Consider the following 27644-nt stretch of genomic DNA (forward strand, 5'->3'; position numbering starts at 1 on the left):
TTCATGGTTATTATTTCACCCTGCTGGTCATCTATGAACATTTAAACGTCTGGATTTACTATCTGGCCTTAATGGCCACATGTACTCCTAGTCCAAAGGCCGGCAGATGGCGATATTGGGTCGACATCAATACCAGATCAATATCGCCATATGCCGTACTCTTAAATCTCCACCTGGCACAGCCAGAAGAGGACTGGCCTTGTTCCTCTCTAGAAGTAGTAGAGTAGAAGTAGAGAAGGGGGGTGGGGGTAGGAGTAGAGAAAGGAGGGTGGGGTAGGAGTAGAGAAGGGGGGTAGGAGTAGAGAAAAGGGGGTTGGGAAGGGGGGGTAGGAGTAGAGAAGGGGGGATAGGAGTAGAGCGGGGGATAGGAGTAGAGCGGATGGTAGGAGTAGAGAAGGGAGGGTAGGAGTAGAGAAGGGGGGTAGGAGTAGAGCGGATGGTAGGAGTAGGGAAGGGGGGGAAGGAGTAGAGAAGGGGGTAGGAGTAGAGCGGATGGTAGGAGTAGGGAAGGGGGGTAGGAGTAGAGAAGGGGGGGTAGGAGTAGAGCGGGGGGTAGGAGTAGAGCAGGGGGGTAGGGGTAGAGCAGGGGGGTAGGGGTAGAGAAGGGGGTGTAGGAGCAGAGAAGGGGGGGTAGGAGTAGAGCGGGGGGTAGCAGTAGAGCAGGGGGGGTAGGAGTAGAGCAGGGGCGGTAGGAGTAGAGAAGGGGGGGTTTGATTCAGAACACCTTGCTACATAGCTTACACACACACACACACACACCAGGGACCCCTATTTGAACAAGGAGTCATTCATGATCTGACTTTGTCATCTTCATACAAATGACCACTGTGACAGTATATTGATTTAAATAACATTAGGACTATTAACTGTCACCGTGCTCATTTGTATGAAGATGACAACGTCAGATCATGATGATGCAGGTTTTAAATACGTCATTTGTGCTCATGTGATGTTGGTTATTTTAAACCGGTTTCCACTAGTTACCACAGCCACAAAGTTAAAATTGGCTATATCGTAAACATTCATGAAAACAAAAATGTACTTGTTGCTCTTAATTTAAGGTTAGGGTTATACATAAGCAGTACATTTATGGTTACGGTCAGGGTTAGGTTTAAAATCACATTATAAGAATATATATTGTAGAAATAGTCGCGTTTATAACTTCGTGGCTGTGGTAACTAGTGACGAAGGCATAAACCGGATGAGACCCGGATATAGAGCTGGCCAGCTTGTACCAGAGGCCCAAGTCGGTGGGAAATCTGTGTCCCTCCAGCAGATGGCGTTTTTACGTTGTTTCGCCCACTAAGCAAGGAGCTTTTGTATGGGGTTCAATGCGAGTGTCAAATTTGGTCAACAAAAGTGTTTTTATGTTGATTTGATCGAATAAAAGTTTTGTAATGCTTAAGGTATTATGAGTGTATTGATATGAGTAGGACACGTGACATCCTGGCAACTTTGAGAAACTAGATCTGATTTGTTTTCAAATTCTTAGTGGGTCTGAGGGAAATATGTGTGTCTAACATGGTCATATATTTGGCAGGAGATTAGGTGCAGCTCAGTTTCCACCTCGTTTTGTGGGCAGTGGGCACATAGCCTGTCAGCTCTGCCTCTCTCAATAACAAGGCTATCTATGCTCACTGAGTCCGTACATAGGCAAAAGCTTTCCATAATTTTGGGTCTGTCACGGTGATCAGGTATTCACTGTTTAGGGCAAAATAGCGTTCCAGTTTGCTATATTTGTTGGTTAGTTCTTTCCAATGTGTTCAGTAATTATGTTTTTGTTTTCTCATGATTTGGTTGGGTCTAATTCAGTGGAGGTTGCTTAGGGGAAGATGGCTCATAATAATGGCTGGAAACCACGTGTTAGACGATGCTAATTCCTTTCCACCTATTCCGCTCCTATTGGATGGTTGTATAATTGTTTTCTGGATTTTGATCATTAGCGCATATCGTCCTAATTCAGATCTGCGTGCATTATTTGGTGTTTTACGTTGCACACAGAGGATGTTTTTGCAGAATTCTGCATGCAGAATCTAAATTTGGTGTTTGTCCAATTTTGTGAATTCTTGGTTGGTGAGCGGACCCCAGACCTCACAACCATAGAGGAAATGGGTTCTATAACTGATTCCAGCTGCACATTATTACCAAAGATTTTTTATAATTAACCAAAGGTAGACCACAGCCTGTCGTTTCCCAAAGGGAGCAAATTAATCATCGTGGGAGGGAAAAGCAAGGAGGTGGGCCGAGCCAAGCACGAGCTAGTGAGAGCCTATTGGCGTGTTCTAGCATGTATTTGCATATTTCCATCAGGGAACGCCTACTCTGAAGTGCGCTTGTGGAATAACTAAATTCGTCCTTGCACCCCTTCTAAACAACTCACATTTTTTTGAAACTTTGGCAACGGGTAAAGTCTACAAAACGTAGTCCATTCTGTTTATAAGCAATTCCAGTTTTGGAAACAGAAAACTGTATCGAGATCAAATGTTTCATCGATGAGAAATTTGGCAGAATGTTGGCGAAAATTAATCTCGCTCTATCTTCTCCCCACTGCCGTCCACTGAGCTTCCTCTCGAGCACTGAATGCTGATTGGCTGGCAGACGTGGTATATCAGACCTTATACAACGGGTGAGTCTAATCCTGAATGCTGATTGGTTAAAACCACATTCCAACCGGTGTCTATTCCACAAATTGTCACGTTCCACATTGTTTCAATATTCAAATTCGATCTCCAGCTGTCCTATAGTAATGAACGTGTCGGGAGTCGGCGTTTCTCAGCCAGTCGAAATCATGAATCAGCTGGCATCATTTTTATGGATATATACAAAAAAAGGTCAATTTAAAAAGGTCAAACGAAACGCAGCTAATTTGCAGTCTTTCCAACTTCATTTTGAAGTGATTGTGTTACTGTAGCTGTGTTGTTGGCTAGCTCCTCTGAACAACTGTGTTTCCTGGCAAGTGAGCACATTTTCTATGCCAGGTGAAATCACGCCTCATTAGCTTATTGTTATGGGTGTATCCAAATAAATGTCACTAGAAAACAGCTGAAACAAATGCAAATGCAGCTACTTTGCTGTTATTCTGGCTGCATTTTTTGACGTGACTGTAGGTTAGCCTTAGTTGGCTAGCTAGCTAGCAAGAGATAAGAACGTTGCCAGCCAGTATGGCAATAGAACATTTAGAACCAACGACTGGGTCGCGTCCATAGATACAGAACCAAAATACTTAACGACTGGGTCGCGTCCATAGATACAGAACCAAAATACTGAACGACTGGGTCGCGTCCATAGATACAGAACCAAAATACTTAACGACTGGGTCGCGTCCATAGATACAGAACCAAAATACTTAACGACTGGGTCGCGTCCATAGATACAGAACCAAAATACTGAACGACTGGGTCGCGTCCATAGATACAGAACCAAAATACTTAACGACTGAGTCGCGTCCATAGATACAGAACCAAAATACTGAACGACTGGGTCGCGTCCATAGATACAGAACCAAAATACTGAACGACTGGGTCGCGTCCATAGATACAGAACCAAAATACTGAACGACTGGGTCGCGTCTCTAGTAACCCTAGATTTGTGTCAGGGCCTATATATTGTGGAAGGAAATACATTTATCAAAATAATGTTTTTAATGAAAATATGTCAATCATTATTTGAATATGTTGGTAACCCGTTCTATAAAAGTGATAATGCCCTCGAAGACGGTATTTGGAGCATATATTGGCCCGGTTTGCTGGACTTCCGACTTCTTCTCGGGCCTAACACCCGTGCCAATATATCATCCAAACACCGGCTTCGAGGGCATTATCACTTATGACATTTTTTAATTACATTGGTAACCAGTTTAAAATAGTGGTATATGTTTGTGGTATATGGCCAATGTCGTGCACAAGAACAGCTCTTAGCCCTGGTATATTGGCCATATACCACACCTCCTCGGGCATTAGAGCTTAATTATACCTCAGTGGGACAGACACGTTAGACAAATGTATTTTCTTCTCTGACATCCTGTTTACTAGGGTTGTTGGTGGCAGTCAGTTTGCCTAGTTTCGCTGATATTCATCGTATGTGTGGCAAGAAACCACGTTGAATCGCATTCAGTGTTTTCTATCAACACAACCAACAGATCTACGGAGATGTTGCACCTAGGAAGCGATCCATGGATTGTTATTGGACAAAAAATATTTGCCCCGCCCAAAGTAGAAACTCCGATTGGATATTTAAATAGAAAAAAAATCTGCAGTATTGATTTCTCATTGGCCGTATGATATTTCTGACTTTTGGACAGATCAACAACACATAGGGTTATTATGGACTGTCGGGATGGATGCAGGTAGGAAGTCTTTTTCAAGAAAATCAAGGTCTGAACGTTTTTGTATATTAGCCAGCCTCTGAACAAAAGCAAGCCAAGTGTTAATTGCAATATTTCATACACGATTCCAATTTGTACATCAGTTGAGGTTTAACGTTACATATATGTTGAATGTGAATAAAAATAGCCAGTTAACGACTGCAACGTTAGCTATCAACCAATCAACCCATCCGGACAGACAGCCTAAACTATTATTAGTCTAGCTAAACAAGCAATCGGTGTATTTTGGAGTGAAAACAACAAACGAACGTTAAGGCTACTTTCTGTCCTTGACATTCAGTTAGCGAGCAGAACTGTGTCCATGGCTTCCTAGAAAAGTCGTTTTTTTTAGCGTATACTCCTATGTAAACCAACGTTATTGTTCAGTGTCACTAGCTAGGTATTTACCGACAACTGCTGAAAGGATTGTCACATAGCTAGCAAGTCAAATGTATTCGCAATGTCATTCTCTGTCGCAAGCCAGGCCAGCTAGCTAGCTAGTTCAGCTGTCAAACTGCATTGAGTGAGTGAGTCTGTTTTGCCATTCTGAAAGTGCTTGGACCATGGCTAATAGTCCTAATGTTATTTAAATCAATATACAATCAACTGTCACAGTGGTCATTTGTATGAAGATGACAAAATCCGATCATGATCCCTTTGTGTGTGTGTGTGTGTGTGTCGTGTACGCTATGTAGCAAGGTGTTCTGAATCAAATGTACGTATATATTTCAGCTACTCTCACGTACGACACACTTGGCTTTGGAGAGTTTGAAGATTTTCCAGAGACCTCAGAGCCTGTGTGGATCTTGGGGAAAGAATTCAATGCACTCACAGGTAATTGGATACATCAGATCAGCTAGGTGGTGTCAATGTTGTGTGTGTGTGTTTTTTGTGTCCTCGTCACGTTACTGTGAAATATGGAATGATTCCATTAGTCATAATGTAAATGCAGGAGTGTAGGCCCACAGAACAAACACATAGATCTATCTACAGTACATAGATGGTACATACAGGCATACTGCCAGCAGCAAAAGGCTAATCGGCGTACCAGTCTTTTTTTAAGCTAACATTCCACTCCTGTCATTTGCTAAAGAGACTGTCCTTTCATCTCATGGTTCAATATGCAGCTTAATCGTTTTTATTCTAGGCGTGAAGATATTTCGACATGTCTAGACGATTTTAAGGCTGTGCTGATCGCTTGGCTGCCAAATGTATAGGTGTCCCCAGAGGCCTAATGTTTAAAATTAAGGTAATGGGATCATAATTATTATTTTTAGCTTATCCACGGTAGATGTCTCTCCTAATGAAAAAGGCTCCCCATCCTGCTGATGTGAGCTGCTGGACATCACACTGGCACTTGTGCGTTTATGGATGAGAAAGTGATCTTGCATTTTCCAAAACTGAGCTCAGTGGGGAATCTGGGATTTGCCTACGCCAACAGCCAGGGTTTCATTAAATATGCCTTGGCACTATACTTTTTTTAAAAATTGCGCATTTTAATTAAACTGACAAATATCTGGCATGCATAGCACAGGTGGTGGTTGCTGAAACTCAATGTAGTAAGCCAGGCCTAATTTACACTGAGTGTACAAAACAAGAAATTAAGAAATATCAGAACGAGCAAAGTCAGCGTCCGTAATATAAATATATATACACTGAGTATACAAAACATTAAGAACACCTGCTCTTTCCATGATACAGACTGACCAGGTGAATCCAGGTGAAGCTATGATCCCTTATTGATGTCACTTGTTAAATCCACTTCAAATCAGTGTAGATGAAGGGGAGGAGACATGGTTAAAGAAGGATTTTTAAGCTTTGAGACAATTGAGACGTGGATTGTGTATGTGTGCCATTCAGAGGGTGAATGGGCGAGACAAAATATTTAAGTGCTTTTGAACGGGGTATGGTAGTAGGTGCCAAGCGCACCGGTTTGTGTCAAGAACTGCAATGCATCCAATGCATGCTCAACAGTTTCCCGTGTGTATCAAGAATGGTCCATCACCCAAAGGACATCCAGCTTGACACAACTGCGGGAAGCATTGGAGTCAACATGGACCAGCATCCCCGTGGAACGCTTTTGACAACTTGTAGAGTTCATGCCACGACGAATTGAGGCTGTTTTGAGGGGGGGAAATTAACTTCTGACTTACACATCGCTGTCTTCACTGTTCCTTTGACCAGCCATGCCTCTCCACGTAGCTCTCTCTATTCCTCTTATAGTAATTGAACCAGTAGCCTAGCCCCAATGGGTGTCCCAGAAGTGACAATATATTCTGAACAAAAATATAAACATAACATGCAACAATTTCTAAGATTTTACTGAGTTACAGTTCATATAAGGAAATCAGTCAATTGAAATACATTTATTTTACTCTAATCTATGGATTTCACATGACTGGGAATACAGATATGCATCTGTTGGTCACAGATACCTTTAAAAAAAGGTAGGGGTGTGGATCAGAGAACCAGTCAGTATCTGGTGTGACCACCATTTGCCTCATGCAGCGCGACACATCTCCTTCACATAGAGTTGATCAGGTTGTTGATTGTGGCCTGTGGAATGTTGTCCCACTCCTTTTCAATGGCTGTGTAAAGTTGCTGGATATTGGCGGGAACTGGAACACGCTGTCGTACACGTCGATCCAGAGCATCCCAAACATGCTCAATGAGTGACATGTCTGGTGTGTATGCAGGCCATGGAAGAACTGGGACATTTTCAGCTTCCAGGAATTGTGTACAGATCCTTGTGATATGGGGCTGTGCATTATCATGCTGAAACATAAGGTGAAGGCGGCGGATGAATGGCACGACAATGGACCTTAGGATCTCATCACTGTATCTCAGAATGCCCAATGTTAGAATATTTCCAATCAAATTCATGAATGAATTTAGAATGTTTTCCTATCTGTCTAATTTGCATAAACATTGTGATTTGAATGATAGCTGTGAGGGTTATCCAATCCTCTGATATTCTCGAGTTCCATAATGATAGAATTTGAAGGTTGCCGAAAGGCCAGTCTTTTTGGCAAATGACACGAGTGCCAAGGAGTAGCTGAATAGAGATGGCAACCAGGCTATAACAGAAGGCAGACTTCTTAGCTAACTCATTGTCTTTGTTTATCCAGAAAAGGATGACATTCTTTCAGATGTCACGTCACGATTATGGTTCACCTACAGAAAAAACTTCCCACCCATTGGTGAGTAGCCCAATCCTACTGTAGCTAGCCACAGAATAAACCAACGTACTGCAGTAGCAGAGCTAGAATTTTTGATTGTAATGCCAATAAGATTAGCCTATCAGTTGCAGATTGTTTCAATGTGTTCCAGGAGGGACAGGGCCTACGTCCGACACAGGCTGGGGCTGCATGCTGCGATGTGGACAGATGATCCTAGGCGAGGCCCTGGTCTGCAGGCATTTAGGCCGAGGTATGGATGATTGCTTTACTAATTCTTTAGCGTCATCTGCTCCCTGAAGCATACAGCTAGTGTTATTGTGCGTACCCTTCAACGTTAGCTTCTATTATTCAAGATGTACTGCCCCCCCCCCCCCCCCCCCCCCCCCCCCCCACCCACCCGAATTATCTCTGTCACTGTGTGGTACAGATCTCTTATTGCGCTATACTAAAGTACTCTGTTCAATAGAACACTTGTTTCACACAGCAAATGATAATGGTGTTTTTGTTAAGCAGACTGGAGATGGGTGAGAGGCCAGCCTCAGAGAGGAGAGTACATCAGTATCCTCAACGCCTTCCTTGACAAGAAAGACAGCTACTATTCTTTACATCAAATTGGTGAATACTGACTTGCAATTAATTCAATTTAAACTACTTGATTTTTTTTTTCTTGCTTATCAAATTGGAAAATAGTTGTCTTTTGATTTGTAATCTCATACAATGATGCACTGATTCAGTCATACTTTATATTTAGAAATAAATGGGTGGTAATTTCTTATAATAATAGTGTGTTATTTACACCTACTACAATATGACAAATATAAGCACCGACCAAGTCAGTCATCTTTATCTTTATTAGGATGACAGCATTGGTATAACAGCATCTTTATCAACTAACATTTGTCTGTGTACTGCAGCCCAGATGACATCATTATTAAATCATTATTAGGATGGCACTAACATCAGTTGTGTGTCTGTGTACTACAGCCCAGATGAAATCATTATTAAATCATTATTAGGATGGCACTAACATCAGTTGTGTGTCTGTGTACTGCAGCCCAGATGAAATCATTATTAGGATGGCACTAACGTCAGTTGTGTGTCTGTGTACTACAGCCCAGATGAAATCATTATTAGGATGGCACTAACATCAGTTGTGTGTCTGTGTACTACAGCCCAGATGACATCATTATTAGGATGGCACTAACATCAGTTGTGTGTCTGTGTACTACAGCCCAGATGACATCATTATTAGGATGGCACTAACGTCAGTTGTGTGTCTGTGTACTGCAGCCCAGATTACATCATTATTAAATCATTATTAGGATGGCACTAACATCAGTTGTGTGTCTGTGTACTACAGCCCAGATGACATCATTATTAGGATGGCACTAACATCAGTTGTGTGTCTGTGTACTACAGCCCAGATGAAATCATTATTAGGATGGCACTAACATCAGTTGTGTGTCTGTGTACTACAGCCCAGATGGGAGTCGGGGAGGGGAAGTCAATAGGCCAGTGGTACGGACCGAACACAGTGGCACAGGTACTGAAGTAAGTACAGTGAGCTCCTCACTTAGTCTCTAGATCAGGGCTCTCCAACCCTCTTCATGGAGAGCCACCCTCCTGTAGGTTTTCACTCCAACCCTGTTCCTGGAGAGATGTCCTCCTGTAGGTTTTAACTCCAACCCTGTTCCTGGAGAGAGACCCTCCTGTAGGTTTTAACTCCAACCCTGTTCCTGGAGAGAGACCCTCCTGTAGGTTAACTCCAACCCTGTTCCTGGAGAGAGACCCTCCTGTAGGTTTTAACTCCAAACCTGTTCCTGGAGAGAGACCCTCCTGTAGGGTTTTAACTCCAACCCTGTTCCTGGAGAGAGACCCTCCTGTAGGTTTTCACTCCAACCCTGTTCCTGGAGAGATGTCCTCCTGTAGGTTTTAACTCCAACCCTGTTCCTGGAGAGAGACCCTCCTGTAGGGTTTTAACTCCAACCCTGTTCCTGGAGAGAGACCCTCCTGTAGGGTTTTAACTCCAACCCTGTTCCTGGAGAGAGACCCTCCTGTAGGGTTTTAACTCCAAACCTGTTCCTGGAGAGAGACCCTCCTGTAGGGTTTTAACTCCAACCCTGTTCCTGGAGAGAGACCCTCCTGTAGGGTTTTAACTCCAACCCTGTTCCTGGAGAGAAACCCTCCTGTAGGTTTTAACTCCAACCCTGTTCCTGGAGATATACCCTCCTGTAGGTTTTAACTCCAACCCTGTTCCTGGAGAGCTACCCTCCTGTAGGTTTTAACTCCAACCCTGTTCCTGGAGAGAGACCCTCCTGTAGGTTTTAACTCCAACCCTGTTCCTGGAGAGAAACCCTCCTGTAGGTTTTAACTCCAACCCTGTTCCTGGAGAGATACCCTCCTGTAGGTTTTATCTCCAACCCTGTTCCTGGAGAGAAACCGTCCTGTAGGTTTTCACTTCAACCCTGTTCCTGGAGAGAGACCCTCCTGTAGGTTTTCGCTTCAACCCCAGTTGTAACTAACCTGGTTCAGTTTATCAACCAGCTAATTATTAGAATCAGGTGTGCTAGATTAAGGTTGGAGTGAAAACCAACAGGACGGTATCTCTAGATGATCATCTAGTTACTAGATTATGACTGTACACTTTCAGCCTGATTTAAGATCAGACATGGTCTTAACCCATGTCAGGAAATCAGTCCCTTAGTGTTTACAGTCAACATCTAAAAACTGTTGAATGTTATCCGTCTTGCCCTCAGGAAACTAACTGTGTTGAATATTATCCGTCTTGCCCTCAGGAAACTAACTGTGTTGAATATTATCCGTCTTGCCCTCAGGAAACTAACTGTGTTGAATATTATCCGTCTTGCCCTCAGGAAACTAACTGTGTTGAATATTATCCGTCTTGCCCTCAGGAAACTAACTGTGTTGAATATTATCCGTCTTGCCCTCAGGAAACTAACTGTGTTGAATATTATCCGTCTTGCCCTCAGGAAACTAACTGTGTTGAATATTATCCGTCTTGCCCTCAGGAAACTAACTGTGTTGAATATTATCCGTCTTGCCCTCAGGAAACTAACTGTGTTGAATATTATCCGTCTTGCCCTCAGGAAACTGTGTTGAATATTATCCGTCTTGCCCTCAGGAAACTGTGTTGAATATTATCCGTCTTGCCCTCAGGAAACTGTGTTGAATATTATCCGTCTTGCCCTCAGGAAACTGTGTTGAATATTATCCGTCTTGCCCTCAGGAAACTGTGTTGAATATTATCCGTCTTGCCCTCAGGAAACTATCTGTGTTGAATATTGTCCATCTTGTCCTCAGGAAACTAACTGTGTTTGACTCGTGGAGTCGTCTGGCGGTACATGTTGCTATGGACAACACCGTGGTGATGGAGGAGATCAGTGAGTAGTGAACACAGTCATGATACTTCATCATTACCACTGTACCTTATCAACGTATAGATCATTCACTGAGTGTACAAAACATTCCATGACGTAGACTGACCCGGTGAATCCAGGTGAAAGCTATGATCCCTTATTGATGTCACTTGATCAATCAACTTCAATCAGTGTAGATGAAGGGGAGGAGACATGGTTAAAGAAGGATTTTTAAGCCTTGAGACAGTTGATATGGATTGTGTATGTGTGCCATTCAGAGGGTGAATGGGCAGGACAAAATATTTAAGTGCCTTTGAACGGGGTATGGTATTTGGTGCCAGACGCACCGGTTTGAGTCAAGAACTGCAACGCTGCTGGGTTTTTCACACTCCAACAGTTTCCTGTGTGTATCAAGAATGGTCCACCACCCAAAGGACATCCAGCCAACCTGATAGGACTGTGGGAATCACTGGAGTCAACATGGACCAGCATCCCTGTGGAACGCTTTCGACACTTTATAGAGTCCATTCCCAGGACGAATTGAGGCTGTTCTGAGGGCCGAAGGGTGTCCCACTCAATATTAGGAAGGTGTTCCTAATGTGTTGTACACTCAGTGTATGTCGTTAATGGGGGGAATCAGTCATGGTACTTCTAGGGGTGTAGTCCTGCTGGAGCGGTGCTTCCTCACCTTTTTCTATCTGAGAAGACACAGAGCTGGTAAAACCAATTCTGGAAAATTAATTCTGATCAATTATAATTAATTACTACTAAAATTAAATGAAAAACGATAGAATGACAAACCCTGAAATCTGTACAGCAGTCTAGTGGTTAATGATGGTTTCTTCTCTCTGTACAGCAGTCTAGAGGTTAATGGTCTTCTCTCTGACGCTGGCGATAATGTTGAACTATAGGCTATATCTGTCCACTGCAGAGGCAAAGGCTTGACCTCTTTGGCCAATCAGAAAGTCTATATTCACCATGTCTGCTTTGATATTCATAAAACTCCACGGAGCCCCTCTTGCGCAGTGGAACCCAGAACTAAATGTGACCACTTGGTTACGGCGACACCCAAACCAGCGTGGAGCCTGACTCTATCTGGAAGTTGGTGTCGCCCTGCTTGGGATATTGAGCCGCTATTGGTTGAGAATGATGCGTGACCTGTTTCTAGATTGGTCAAGTTGGAGGTCATAAGGCATTTAGGTTCTAGTTTATTGAGATACGTAAATATAGATTTTTATGTCTGTTTTAAAATACACTGCTCAAAAAAATAAAGGGACACTTAAACAACACAATGTAACTCCAAGTCAATCAAACTGTCCACTTAGGAAGCAACACTGATTGACAATAAATTTCACATGCTGTTGTGCAAATGGAATAGACAAAAGGTGGAAATTATAGGCAATTAGCAAGACACCCCCAATAAAGGAGTGATTCTGCAGGTGGTGACCACAGACCACTTCTCAGTTCCTATGCTTCCTGGCTGATGTTTTGGTCACTTTTGAATGCTGGCGGTGCTCTCACTCTAGTGGTAGCATGAGACGGAGTCTACAACCCACACAAGTGGCTCAGGTAGTGCAGCTCATCCAGGATGGCACATCAATGCGAGCTGTGGCAAGAAGGTTTGCTGTGTCTGTCAGCGTAGTGTCCAGAGCATGGAGGCGCTACCAGGAGACAGGCCAGTACATCAGGAGACGTGGAGGAGGCCGTAGGAGGGCAACAACCCAGCAGCAGGACCGCTACCTCCGCCTTTGAGCAGGAGGAGCACTGCCAGAGCCCTGCAAAATGACCTCCAGCAGGCCACACGTCGCGGACACCAATGTCTTGCTCCCGGACAAGCTAAACCTCTTCGCCCACTTTGAGGATAACACAGGGCCATCAACGCGGTCCGCTCCCAAGGACTGTGGGCTCTCGTTCTCCATGGCCGACGTCAGTAAGAGAGTTTAAGCTTGTTAACCCTCGCCAGGCTGCCGGCCCAGACGGCATCCCGAGCTGCGTCCTCAGAGCATGCGCAGACCAGCTGGCTGGAGTGTTTACGGACACATTCAATCTCTCCCTATCCCAGTCTGCTGTCCCCACTTGCTTCAAGATATCCACCATTGTTCCTGTACACAAGAAAGCAACTAAATTGCTACCGCCTCGTAGTACTCACTTCTGTCATCATGAAGTGCTTTGAGAGACTAGTTAAGGATCATATCACCTCCACCTTACCTGACGCCCTGGACCCACTTCCATTTGCTTACCACCTCAGTAGATTCACAGACGATGCAATCGCCATTTGCACTGCACACTGCCCTATTTCATCTGGACAAGAGGAATACCTATGTAAGAATGTTGTTCATTGACTACAGCTCAGCATTCAACACCATAGTACCCTCCAAGCTCATCATTAAGCTCGGGGCCCTGGGTCTGAACCCCACCCTGTGCAACTGGGTCCTGGACTTCCTGACGGGCCGTCCCCAGGTGGTGAAGGTAGGAAACAACACCTTGACTGATCTTTAACACAGGGGCCCCACAAGGGTGCGTGCTCAGCCCCCTCCTGTACTCCCTGTTCACCCACGCCTCCAACTCAATTATCAAGTTTGCAGATGACAACCATAGTAGGCCTGATTACCAACAATGACAACAAATGAAGGAGCTGATCATGGACTTCAGGAAACAGCAGAGGGAGCACCCTTTGTCCACATCGAAGGGACAGCAGTGGTGAAAGTGGAAAGCTTCAAGTTCCTCGGCGTACACATCACTGACAAACTGAAATGGTCCACCTACACAGTGTTGTGAAGAAGGCGCAACGGCACCTCTTCAACCTCAGGAGGCTGAAGAAATTTGCCTTGGCCCATAAAACCCTCACAAACTTTTACAGATGTACAATTAAGAGCATCCTGTCGGGCTGTATCACCGCCTGGTACGGCAACTGCGCTGCCCGCAACCGCAGGGCTCTCCAGAGGGTAGTGCGGTCTGCACAACGCATCACCGGGGGCAAACTACCTGCTCTCCCAGGACACCAACAGCACCCGATGTCATAGGAAGGCCAAAGGGTCATCAAGGACATCAACCACCCGAGCCACTGCCTGTTCACCCTGTTATCATCCAGAAGATGAGGTCAGTACAGGTGCATCAAAGCTGGGACAGAGAGACTGAAAAACAGCTTCTATCTCAAGGCCATCAGACTGTTAAATAGCCATCACTATTCGGCTACCACCCAGTTACTCAACCCTGCACCTTAGAGGCAACTGCCGTAGACTTGGAATCACTGGCCACTTTAATAATGGAACACTAGTTACTTCTAATAATGTTTACATACTGCTTTACTCATATGTATACACTGTATTCTATTCTACAGTATTTTAGTCAATGACACTCCGACATAGCTCAACCTAATATTTATATATTTCTTAATTCCATTATTTTACTTTTAGATTTGTGTGTATTGTTGTGAATTGTTAGATACTACTGCACTGTTGGAGCTAGGAACACAAGCATTTCACTACACCCGCAATAACATCTGCTAAATATGTGTATGTGACCAATAACGATTTGATTTGTGTCCAAACCTTTGACTGGTACTGTAGGTATGCCTAAATTGGTGTTTTGAGGGTATTTAAAAAAAGATGTAACAATAACTTGAGACTGTATGGGCATAGGAAGACGTTACAATTGGAGGATGCATTTTATACATATTCTATATGATGATATGCTATCCAATAGGATGCATCTGTCCTGTTCTATATGATGATAGGCTATCCAATAGGATACATCTGTCCTGTTCTATATGATGATAGGCTATCCAATAGGATGCATCTGTCGGAACAAACTGAGGAGATGATGACTCATTTTCCATGTATTTGTAGTGCTCCCTCCCTCACCTAATAAACGAGTACTAGATCACTGGCTACTGCATCATTACCACTATGTGTCATCAATGTATAGGACATGTGGTTGAAGACGGGGGCGTCGACTGTAGATCTTAACATTAACATAATCCCTTTTCTTTTTTTATTGTCAGTGCAACCCAGGTAAGGTATCTTGTGGACCACCTATGGACCAGTCTCCACCATAATTATAGATGGGAACAGGCTATTGACCATTTATGAGATGAGTGAGCTAGACTAATGATATTTGACCTCTCCCCTCCCGCCAGAGCATGTGTGTATTTACACAAAATGTATTATGTTTTTCTCACCAGAGCGGTTGTGTATGCCCTGGCTGGACTATGGTGGAGCAGCGTGTGCAGAGCCCGCGGGGTGGATGCCGAAGCATAACGGCTGCCTGGAAGGGGCCTGCGCCCTGGCTGAGGAGGAGACGGCTCTCTGGAAGCCCCTGCTCCTCCTCATTCCTCTCAGGCTGGGCCTGAGCGACATCAACAAGGCCTACATCGAGACCCTGAAGGTGGGACAGAGTGGCCAATCATACCAAAAATAATACACAATTGCATTGAATTGACATGTAGACACGGTCTGTTTGATTTGTTAAAGGACCAGAACGTCACCTGTTACTATTTAAAGGCTCAGCCGTTGACAATTTTGCTCAACTGCCTCTTTTTTAAAATTACCTCTCTTTCTGTGTCTCTTCTAAACAGCAATGCTTCCAGCTTCCCCAGTCCCTGGGTGTCATCGGAGGGAAACCCAACAGTGCCCATTACTTCATAGGCTATGTTGGTATGTCCTATACACTAACATTACTTCATAGGCTATGTTGGTATGTTCTGTACACTAACCACACATCTGAAGAAAAATCATTTGCTTCTGAAAAAGTCTTAAAACACATTTGCTTACTAGCTCCTCTGAGTCGTTCAGCTAAAAACAGACACTGTCTTGTCGTTTTGCTGAACATATTTTTGATATCCAGACATTCTATGTACACTACCGTTGAAAAGTTTGGGGTCACTGAGAAATGTGCTTGTTTTTGAAAGATAAACACAGGATAGAAAGTGGAGTGGGAGGCCCCGGTGCACAACTGAGCAAGAGGACAAGTACATTAGTGTCTAGTTTGAGAAACAAGACGCCTCAGAAGTCCTCAACTGGCAGCTTCATTAAATAGTACCCGCAAAACAACAGTCTCAACGTCAACAGTGAGGAGGCGACTCCGGGATGCTGGCCTTCTAGGCAGAGTTGCAAAGAAAGCCATATCTCAGACTGGCCAATAAAAAGAAAAGATTAAGATGGGCAAAAGAACACAGACACTGGACAGAGGAACTCTGCCTGTGTTTTTCTTTCAAAAACAAGGACATATCTAAGTGACCCCAAACTTTTCAACGGTAGTGTATACACTGAGTACCGTATACTAAACATTAGGAACACCTTCCTAATATTCAGTTGCACCCCTCTTTTCCCCCTCAGAACAGCCTTAATTTGTCGGCGCATGGACTCTACAAGGTGTCGAAAGCTTTCCACAGGGATGCTGGCCCATGTTGACTCCAATGAGCATGGCACCTACTACCATACCCCGTTCAAAGGCACTTCAATATTTAGTCTTGCCCATTCACCCTCTGAATGGCACACATACACAATCCATGTCTCAATTGTCTCAAGGTTTAAAAATCCTTCTTTAACCACGTCTCCTCCTCTTCATCTACACTGATTTGAAGTGGATTTAACAAGTGACATCAATAAGGGATCATAGCTTTCATTCTGGTCAGTCTACGTCATGGAATGTTAATGTTTTGTATACTCCGTGTGTCTGTTATTCCAATACACCTCTGACTGGTCTCCTTACTGTATGTCCCCTATCCCCTATCCCCCCCCCCCCCCCCCCCCCCCCCAGGAGAGGAGTTGATCTACCTGGACCCCCACACCACCCAGTCTGCAGTAGAGCCCTGTGAGGACGGTCAGGTCCCTGACGACACTTACCACTGTCAGCACCCGCCGTGCCGCATGCACATCTGTGAAATAGACCCCTCCGTCGCAGCGGTAAGAAGGACAGAGGCAGGGCCTATGTAGGTCAAAGAAGATGGAGCAATACTTTAGCTTGCTGGCCGCAGGTACAACTCAATTTTCTGGGTGACCTAAATATTAACTAGTTTTCATCAAGCTGCCCACTCAAGGAAAAAGCTTCAAACAGTAACCAGTGTCTGTAACCTGTTTCAAGTTATCAGTCAACCTACCAGAGTAGTAACAAACAGCACAGGAATGAAATAATCCACATGTATTGATCACATCTTTACTAATGCTGCAGAAATCTGCTCTAAAGCAGTATCCAGATCAATAGAATGTATTGATCATAATATAGTAAGCCACATCTAGGAAAACCCAGCGATCCAAAGGCTGGGCCTAGTGTCTAAAAGATCATACGAGAGGTTCTGTAGGGATTCCAAAGGCTGGGCCTAGTGTAGTGTCTAAGAGATCATACGAGAGGTTCTGTAGGGATTCCTATATTGAAGATGTAAATAGTATTTATTGGTGTGATGAGGAGCCATCAGACGCTGCACTTGATTCCTTTAATTGGGTCTTCCACATACCGATAACCCATTTAAAGGGATACTTTGGGATTTTGGCAATGAATCCCTTTACCTACTATAGAGGGGGGGGAAATGGTCTTTATACACAGTGTACAAAACATTAAGAACACCTTCCTAAAATGTAGTTGCGCTCCCTCCCCCGCTGCAGTTCTTGACAGAAACCGGTGCGCCTGGCACCTGCTACCGTAGGCCGTTCAAAGGCACTTAATGGCACACACACACTGAATGGTACACATACACAATCCATGTCTCAAGTCTTACAAATTATAATCCTGTCTCCTCCCCCTTCATCTACACTGATTTTGAAGTGGATTAATAAGTTATCAACTTCTTTCATACTTCATGCAGAGACATACAGATGTTATCCACGAGTCCATCTGACTCTGGGGAAGTAGATACAGAGCTTCATTACTAAAATCCCTGATTATCCCTTTAAGAAACTGACTGTAAAAACTGCTAAATCTCTGTGGATTGATGAGGAATTAAAACATTTAAGTACAAGGCAAAAGGAATGGCAAATAAGTCTGGCTGCACAGCCGATTGGCAAACATACTGTAAATTAAAAAATCATGTGACAAAACAAAAATAATATACTGTACTATGAAATAATAAAATTATATTAAGGATGATAGTAAACACCTTTGGAGTGCCTTCATTTTTAAATTTTGCTCAAAAAGGCGAACTCCGCTCCATGACTGAACACAAATGACTGAAAGACATAAGAAGATTATAGGAGCTGTTTTGTTAGACTTCATTGCGGCTTTTAACATTATCGATCATAGTCTGCTGTTAAAAATCCCATCTGTTATAGCTTTACATCCTCTGCTATATTGTGGATCGAGATTTGTTACCTGTCTAACGGAACACACCGCCTCGCCAACATAATCGAGGTAGAGTCGGGCATACCCCAGGGCAGCTGTTTAGGCCCCTAACTTTTTCTATTATTTCTAATAACCTACCACTAGCATTGAGTAAAGCCTGTGTCTAGCTATACTGATGACTCAACATTATATACGTTAGCTACCACAGCCAGACTTAACATAAAGCTGCAGTCCATTTTAGAATCGGTGGCAAGTAATATGCTAATCCTAAATATATTAATAATTAGCTGAACCATAAACCTCATCTAAATCTTATAATATGACAATTGAACAAGTTGAGGAGACTTGTTTGGTTTAACCCTAGATTGTAAACTGACGTGGTGAAAATGTATTGATGCTGGGAGAGGTCTGTCCGTGATACATCTCTGCTCTTAACAAGTCCTTCAGTCCTTAGTTTTGTCCCACCTGCACTACTGCCCAATTTATATGGTCAAGTGGCACAAAGATGAACACAGTGGAATTACAGCTGGCCCTTAAAATTTACACAGAGGACTAGTATCAATAACATGTCAATCTATCCAGCCTCAAGGTAGTAGAGAGATTGACTGCATCATCGCTTGTCTGTGAGAGGTATTGGTGTGTTGAAAGAGTCACCGCAAGACATGCCACCGAGGTTCTTTTCGCAGTCCAGAACAGACTCTTGTGGGGGGGGGGGGGGGGGGGCGGCGGCAACAGAACCATGACTACACAGAACTCTTCCACACCAAAAATCAGATTTTTATTTTATTTTTTAAACGTAACACCTCACGGCACGACACGGAAAGTGAAAAGACAACTCACACACTAACTCAAGCACTCTAGACACACACTGTAGTGTTGTGGATTTTATATTGTACATTTGTAATAGAGTAGTAATATATCTTGTATGATGTAATGTTTTATTTACAATGTAGGCTGTTGTGTTGTGAGGTAATTTATTATATATATATTTTTTTTAACCCTTTTTGGACCCCAGGAAGAGGTGAGAATTCTAATAAATACTAATGATAGCATTAGCACAAGCTAATTCTGATGACCACTATTTGAAGTGAATGGCTAAATACCTCTAAGTCAGTTATTTATGATTCCAGTTTCGATAGATGTGTTTTTTTTATTTTACTGTAACAGATTGTTTTAACACAGTAAAGAAGACAATCCTACAGTTGTCTTGTTTTCTGATGCTCACCAGGGTTTCTTCTGCAGAACGGAGGACGACTTCGATGACTGGTGTATGCGTATCCGAAAGGTACAGTACGCTTGTTTTCCCTACGAGGTTTAAAGGAAAAATCCACCCCAAAAACCACTCATTCCTTTAATTTACATTGTTAAATAATACTATGTGAAAACAATATGTTTCATTTTTTTGCGTTATAATAATGTTGGTAGCAACATGGAAAATCGTTGTGGAAATATGTTGCAGCTCAAGTAGACTACAAAACCCACAAAACCCACAATGCAATGCTCTCTCTATGGGCTGGCTGGCTGGCTAGCTAGCTAGGTAGCTAGCAATTGTAGCTACACACAATACCAAAGACAATATCAGCATGTGAAGTAGCTAGTTAGCTGTAAAATCGGCCAAACAAATTGCACTGTCAATTTAGTCTAGGAGCTCATCGTGTTCAACCTGCAGATCGATGTTCCTGGAGTCTGACCTGTACTTTTGAGGAGATGGGGAAACGCTGCCCATGCTACGTCAATGAGCCGCACAGTGCATTCTGGGCGATTCTGGGACAAAGATCGCTCTCCTTCAAGGAGTGAATGGGAGTCTGTTGGGCGCTAGCTCAAAAACCCAAACATTAGCACAAATTGTCAACAAAAAGTACAACATTACACATTTTTCAATATTGCAAAAAAATTGATCAATGGCTCATTCGAGAGAACATTCTCCTGAGTTATGACATCGGCCAGTATTGTAATCTGACGTTTTCGCAATCTAAAAGTCATATTCCAATTAACTTCCGGTGTAGTGAGAGACTTATCACAGTGCTACATCGTACCGGCAGGATTTCTGTCTGCTTAAACGCCAATAGCTCAGATAAACATGAAATGACCCTGGGAATCAATAGAACATCACTCAAGAGATGCATTTAAAAACAATATAATTCAAAATGGGTGAATCTTTCCTGTTTAAAAAAAATAATTCACCTTGACACACAACTGATTTTCTGATGTGTTAGTCCCTATTCTTCTGGATCCCAGGAAGACTAGTGGTTCCTAAGGCGTCAGCTAATAGGGGATCTAGAGAAAGAAAGGGGTAGTTCTGCTGTGGTTCAGTTAGCCAGGCCCTGTGAGTATTGGGTCCTATGGTGCTGAGTGTATTATCTAACCTGTGTGCCCCCCCCCCCCCCCCAGTTGTCCCACACTAGAGGAAGCCTGCCCATGTTTGAGCTGGTAGACTGTCAACCATCTCACTTCGCCTGCTCTGTAGACGTGCTCAACCTCACTCCGGGTAAATATCAAACACTTCTGTCTACTTGACCTGTCGGGGAAGAGCTATTCTCTTGACCTGTCGGGGAAGAGCTATTCTCTTGACCTGTCGGGGAAGAGCTATTCTCTTGACCTGTCGGGGAAGAGCTATTCTCTTGACCTGTCGGGGAAGAGCTATTCTCTTGACCTGTCGGGGAAGAGATATTCTCTTGACCTGTCGGGGAAGAGATATTCTCTTGACCTGTCGGGGAAGAGATATTCTCTTGACCTGTCGGGGAAGAGATATTCTCTTGACCTGTCGGGGAAGAGATATTCTCTTGACCTGTCGGGGAAGAGATATTCTCTTGACCTGTCGGGGAAGAGATATTGTGACTTCTCTTTACAGATGAGGCTGGGATTCAGTCAGAGGTGCGTTGTGGACGAGCGCATTGCACTACCAACAAAGCGCCTTTTAAAGGCAATTTCCCTGACGTTCGCGGAGATCGCGTTCACGGTAAAATAACACATTAAAAAGCTGCTGCCGGCGGCTCAAGTGGAAGTTACATTTTAAATGTCGAGAGCAGTGTGTTAATCTACAACACGCTTTTTTGTTGTTGCTTGAATCCTGAATCCTGGACATTATGTTGAGGACTAGATCATGTGATTTGATGTCTCTTTACAGATTATACATGTGTTTAAGACATTTGATGTGAGAATGTTGCTAAATCCTACATTTCTCACTCCATCTCCCGTCTATAGATTTCTCAGACCGGTTGGAGCGATTCTTTGATTCTGAGGATGAAGAGTTTGAGATCTTGTCCCTGTGATGAACAGGAGGAATACAGTTACTATCTGTCCTGGCAGAAACCCCCGACGATTCTTCTCTGTATCAGAAGGGAAGCCATAGGGGACAGGAGATGACTGGTGACATCACTAGCCAGTCTGGCACCGATGGTGTAGTGATGTGTCAAACAGTTGTCTTCTGGTCAGGTGCTCTCCGTGTCCAATGAGGAGACTCCTTGCTGCGAGGTGGTACCAGGTAGTGCTCTCCGTGTCCAATGAGGAGACTCCTTGCTGCGAGGTGTTACCAGGTAGCAGGAGCTCTCAGGAAACATTCAGTGCTACGTGCATCTTCATATTGTTTTCTCCATTTTTAAGTCTTAACACGTTAAATATTTCCTTTAAGTCAGGGGTGTCAAACTCATTCCACGGAGGGCTGAGTGTCTGCAGGTTTTTTGTTTTTTTCCCCCCGCATTAAATTAAGACCTAGACAAGTAGATGAATGAAGTTCCCTACTAATTAGTGACCTTAATTCATCAATCAATTACAAGGGTGAAGCAACAAAAAAAACAGACACTCGGGCGTCTGTGGAATGAGTTTGACACGTGTGCTTTAAGTGATATGGTGCCTTTCTCCCCGCCCCCCCACCCCTAAACTGAATTACCATAATACACAACGGTGTCTTTAGGAACTTGGTTTACTCTGTACACTTGGCTTATGTCACTACCTGTATTGACTGATGTCAATTGTAAACCAAAATGTGGTTGAGTGAAATTTGCAGACAAAGTTAGATTTGCTTGTATTATAATTTGTTTATTGAGAGTACCATTATGTCTAAAATCTCTGTACTGAACACTGGCTCATTTTAAAGATGATTTATTTTCTTCTAACGACACATAAAGAAAGATGAATGGACATGTCAATGAAAATACAATTTAAAAAGTTAAAGCTTGGACATTTAATTTAGTAGTTTTGGGCGGTGCTCTTTAGAGAAATAAGGATTTGAAATGGTTGATTTATATATACCCACTTAAATATTGTACAACATATCCTCTTCATATTCAAGGCTTTTCCCTTCTCTGACCTCTTCTCCTTGTGTACAGGCAGTGTCAGATGGAATCGAGGCCAGTGTGTGATCTTTCTCTTTAAGAGGATATATTCCATTTAGGCTTCCTGCTCCTTAGACACCAGGGTCATGTTCATTCGGTACCAAACAGAAGAAAACAGACAAACAGGGAGGGATTACCTGGACTTGTCCAATAAGAAACACTTTATTTTTCTGTTGCAGACATTTTGCTACAGTGTGCCATAATGAACATGACCCAGGTAGGTCACTTCCACAGCTCCCCCGATAGGCTCATTCTCTGATGCATTAATGGCGTTTACACCTGTGGTTGTTAATGTCTGTGCGCACATCTTCAATGTTCTTGGCTGCATCAATCCCCTAGGAGAAGACAAGAATATGACTCTTATCGATATCAACTGATCTACAGTAGGACTTAATTCAGCCTTTACTTGTGTTGAATAAAGAATGGTGGATGGAAACCAAGGGCTATGTTCATTAGTGCACACTGTAGCAACATTTGAGCGCTTCTTATTGGACACGTTCCAATAGTACCTCCCCGTTTCGCTCAGTTTGAGTTTTTTTTTAATCCCTTTTGTACCTATTGAACACAACCCAAATCTCCCCAGAGCCACTTACATGCCAGTTGTGACAGAGGGGTCCTTCCTCAGCTGTTCAAACTTTCTGCTGTACGGCTTTCTGGAAGACGCTGGTCTCATATCTCAAATCAAACTGGCTCCGCTGGGCCTCCTCCTCCTCCTCCTCGGGGTTGATCTGAAGGAACACCACTAGGGATTGCGTCGGCAGCCCCACGTCAGGCATCGTACACCAGACTGAAACCCGGTAGACCTACTGTAACAGCTGGTTGTTACTGGACTCTTAACCTTAGTCCTGGATCTATGTCCTTGGGTTAAAGATGTCCTCCAGTCATTTAAAAAAAACTTTTCCTGTTGAAAAGTGATTATCCCAAGTATAAATACTCACTAAAGGGTACAAAAATGTTTTGAGCAAAATAGTTAAAATAAATAAATGTTTTACACAACTGCAAACTTGAAGGAGAAGGGTATTCAGGGAGTTGGTCTGATGGGACATTGTGATGTCATCGACCCCCCCCCCTTTGCTTGAGGAACAATAGAAAACTAAAGGGAAAAGGCCCACTGGTGATGTCATGACACACCTGGAACACCTATTGACATGTTCCTTTTGTTAACCCTTTACACTGGTGATGTCATGACACACCTGGAACACCTATTGACATGTTCCTTTTGTTAACCCTTTACACTGGTGATGTCATGACACACCTGGAACACCTATTGACATGTTCCTTTTGTTAACCCTTTACACTGGTGATGTCATGACATACCTGGAACACCTATTGACATGTTCCTTTTGTTAACCCTTTACACTGGTGATGTCATGACACACCTGGAACACCTATTGACATGTTCCTTTTGTTAACCCTTTACACTGGTGATGTCATGACATACCTGGAACACCTATTGACATGTTCCTTTTGTTAACCCTTTACACTGGTGATGTCATGACATACCTGGAACACCTATTGACATGTTCCTTTTGTTAACCCTTTACACTGGTGATGTCATGACACTACCGGTCAAGAGTTTTAGAACATCTACTCATTCCAGTGTTTTTCCTTCATTTTGACTATTTTCTACATTGTAGAATATTAGTTTAGACATCAAAACTATGAAATAACAAAAGTGGTTGAGGCCTCTGATGAAGGACACGTTGGAGCAGGGGATCAGGCAGGTGGTCAGATACACCTTCTCTAGAGGGGCCTTCACCAGCACCAAGAGTTCCTTTAAAGTCCGACTCCAGTCTCATTTTTCATCTAATTGAACACCTGATTTCCTGAACAAAAGGTACATCTCAATAGGTGATCCAGGTACAGTACCAGTCAAAAGTTTGGACACACCTACTTATTAAAGATTTTTTCTTTATTTTTACTATTTTCTACATTGTATAATAATAGTGAAGACATCAAAACTATGAAATAACACATTTGGAATCATGTAGTAACCAAAAAAAGTGTTATAAATCAAAATCTTTTTGAGATTCATTCAAAGTAGCCACCCTTTGCATTGATGACAGCTTTGCACACTCTTGGCATTCTCTCAACCAGCTTCATGAGTTAGTCACCTGGAATGCATTTCAATTAACGGGTGTGCCTTGTTAAACGTTAATTTGTGGAATTTGACAAGGTAGGGGTGGTATACAGAAGATAGCCCTATTTGGTAAAAGATCAAGTCCATATTATGGCAAGAACAGCTCAAATAAGCAAAGAGAAACGACAGTCCATCATTACTTTAAGATATGAAGGTCAGTCAATCCGTTTCAAATTTCAAGAACATTTCTTCAAGTGCAGTCACAAAAACCATCAAGCGCTATGATGAAACTGGCTGTCATGAGGACCACCAAAGGAACGGAAAGACCCAAAGTTACCTCTGCTGTAGAGGATACGTTCATTAGAGTTAACTGCACCTCAGATTACAGCCCAAATAAATGCTTCACAGAGTTCAAGTAACAGACACATCTCAACATCAACTGTTCAGAGGAGACGGTGTGAATCAGGCCTTCATGGTCGAATTGCTGCAAAGAAACCACGACTAAAGGACACCAATAAGAAGAAGAGGCTTGCTTGGGCCAAGAAACACGAGTAATGAACATTAGACCGGTGGAAATCTGTCCTTTGGTCTGATGAATCCAAATTTGAGATTTTTTTGTTCCAACCGCCGTGTCTTTGTGACTTCGAGTAGGTGAACGGATGATCTCCGCATGTGTGGTTAACACCGTGAAGCATGGAGGAGGAGGTGTGGTTCACACCGTGAAGCATGGAGGAGGAGGTGGTGTGGGGGTGCTTTGCTGTTGACACTGTGATTATATTTAGAATTCAAGGCACACTTAACTAGCATGGCTACCACAGCATTCTGCAGCGATACGCCATCCCATCTGGTTTGCGCTTAGTGTGACTATAATTTGTTTTTCAACAGGACAATGACCCATCACACCTCCAGGCTGTGTAAGGGCTATTTGACCCAGAAGGAGAGTGATGGACTGCTGAATCAGATGACCTGGCCTCCACAATCACCCGACCTCAACCCAATTGAGATGGTTTGGGATGAGTTGGACCGCAGAGTGAAGGAAAAGCAGCCAACAAGTTCTCAGCATATGTGGGAACTCCTTCAAGACTGTTGGAAAAACATTCCAGGTGAAGCTGGTTGAGAGAATGCCAAAGGTGTGCAAAGCTGTCATCAAGGCAAAGGGTAGCTACATTGAAGATTCTCAAATATATTTAGATTTGTATAACACTTTTTTTGGTTACTACATGATTCCATATGTGCGTGTTCAGTCTTTATACATTCTTGCAAATCCTCAGACTCCTTGAATCCATACACCTGAAGGAGAAGGATGGTGTCGACGCAGGATTGCATTACTCGTCCGTTAACTTTTCAATATTGACTATGGAACAGGGGAAAATATCAATATGGGATCATTATAGGAAACATAATACATTCAAATTGATATGTTTACATTATTGATAACTTCAATTTCAAATGTTTACTGGACAGCTGCCCGTTTGGTCCCTCTAGACATGGCCCCTTTTTTTTCCAGTTGATGGAAAAGCTTTTCAGTGACTACTGGGTTGATAATGTCTGGGAAATCTGCATGATCTGTCACAGACTGTTGTGACTGACATCAGTGTCTTCAGCAGACACATTTAGTTCTTCAAGTGTTGGCATTATCAAGTCCCGTCAGAGCAGCACAAACACTCCATTTGGGTCGGTACTGCCTTGCACCAGGGTCTGTGGAATTTGGAGGTGTGGCTACACGAGACAAGCAGCAATGATGTTTTTTATAACTAACCGAGGTAGTGAGATCCTATTGGCACGTTCTAGTATTTTATTAGCATATTTTCATTTGGGAACACCTACTCTGTGAAGTGGGCGTGTGCAATAACTCTCCCTTGCGCTCCTTAGAAACAACGCAAAGGGTGAAGTCTACAAACGCAGTCCACTCTGTTACAGATTTTAGATGGGAAACAGAAGACTGTATCGATGAGAAATTGCAGAATGTCAAACTCCATCTCGCTCCATCTTCTCCCACCGTGGCTTCCTCTCATCACCATATTTGGTCATGAGTGGAAACGCCAACCAGATGGTTCACATTTATTCGTCCGGTCATAATATACTCTACACAAATATAAAAACGCAACATGTAACAATTTAAAAGATTTTACTGAGTTACAGTTCATAATGAAAATAGTCAATTTAAATAAATTCATTAGGTCCTAATCTATGGATTTCAAATAAATGGGAATAGAGATATGCATTGGTTGGTCACAGATACCTTAAAAACTAAAAAAAGTAGGGGTCTGGATCAGAGAACCAGTCAATATCTGGTGTGACCACCATTTTGCCTCATGCAGCACGATATCTCCTTTGCATAGAGTTGATCAGGCTGTTGATTGTGGCCTGTGGAATGTTGCCCCACTCCTCGTCAATGGCTGTGCGAAGTTGCTGGATATTGTCATGTGACCTACATCCCTCAAACTACTTTCAGAATATCCACTGAGTAGCCGTATCCATGGCACTCCCATTTGTTTGTTCATTTTCAACTCACACAATTTTACATTAATTGCCTGCTAACCCTGAAGGACAGTGTCACTCGCACACCTATTCGCTTGGGCCTTCTCCCTGGGGCCTTCCTGACCTCCAGGCTGGCCCCCATTGACCTGGTGACCTCTGCCTCAAGGCCTACACTTCCTGCCCGCCCTCTCCCTGGGCCTGAGAGTGTATAGCTTACTCCCTGGAACTACAGACCTCCAGGCTTCCACACCTACTCTCCCTACCCGGTCAACACCCCTCTCACTGGGCATCACTGTGTCTCGGCCGGTGCTCAGGGGCTCAGCCATCTCCATAACCTTGCCCACCGGGTTCCCCACTAACATGCGGTGCGCATCAGGAGAGGGGCGGCAACTCATCTGGCCACACCCCAACCCCGTCACGAACAGCTCGACTCACCTGCCAAAATCCCGGACCAACCGAAGCTCCACGGCGCTACGGTATCATTACGTTTAGGGGGGGATTCTGACTTAGAGGCGTTCAGTCATAATCCCACAGATGGCAGATGGTAGCTTCACA

General features: G+C 43.4%; 1 protein-coding gene across 2 annotated transcripts; it reads left to right on the top strand.

Annotated features, from left to right (window-relative positions):
• Positions 1-4280: 4280 nt before the first annotated feature.
• On the top strand, positions 4281-22367 carry LOC120053579 (cysteine protease ATG4B-like). 2 transcript variants are annotated; one of them, XM_039000709.1, is made up of 14 exons: positions 4281-4345; positions 5096-5197; positions 7492-7563; positions 7694-7792; positions 8056-8157; positions 9021-9093; positions 10864-10943; positions 15103-15305; positions 15496-15574; positions 16680-16825; positions 19423-19479; positions 20586-20682; positions 21046-21153; positions 21399-22367. In XM_039000709.1, the coding sequence occupies exons 1-14, from the start codon at positions 4336-4338 to the stop codon at positions 21464-21466; spliced, it is 1296 nt and encodes a 431-aa protein (XP_038856637.1). In that variant the 5' UTR covers positions 4281-4335; the 3' UTR covers positions 21467-22367. The 2 variants fall into 2 exon arrangements, with proteins under 2 accessions (XP_038856637.1, XP_038856638.1); XM_039000710.1 differs by lacking the exon at positions 21046-21153.
• The last annotated feature ends 5277 nt before the right edge of the window (positions 22368-27644 follow it).

Source organism: Salvelinus namaycush, chromosome 9 (genome assembly GCF_016432855.1).
Source record: "Salvelinus namaycush isolate Seneca chromosome 9, SaNama_1.0, whole genome shotgun sequence".
Lineage (NCBI taxonomy): Eukaryota > Metazoa > Chordata > Actinopteri > Salmoniformes > Salmonidae > Salvelinus > Salvelinus namaycush.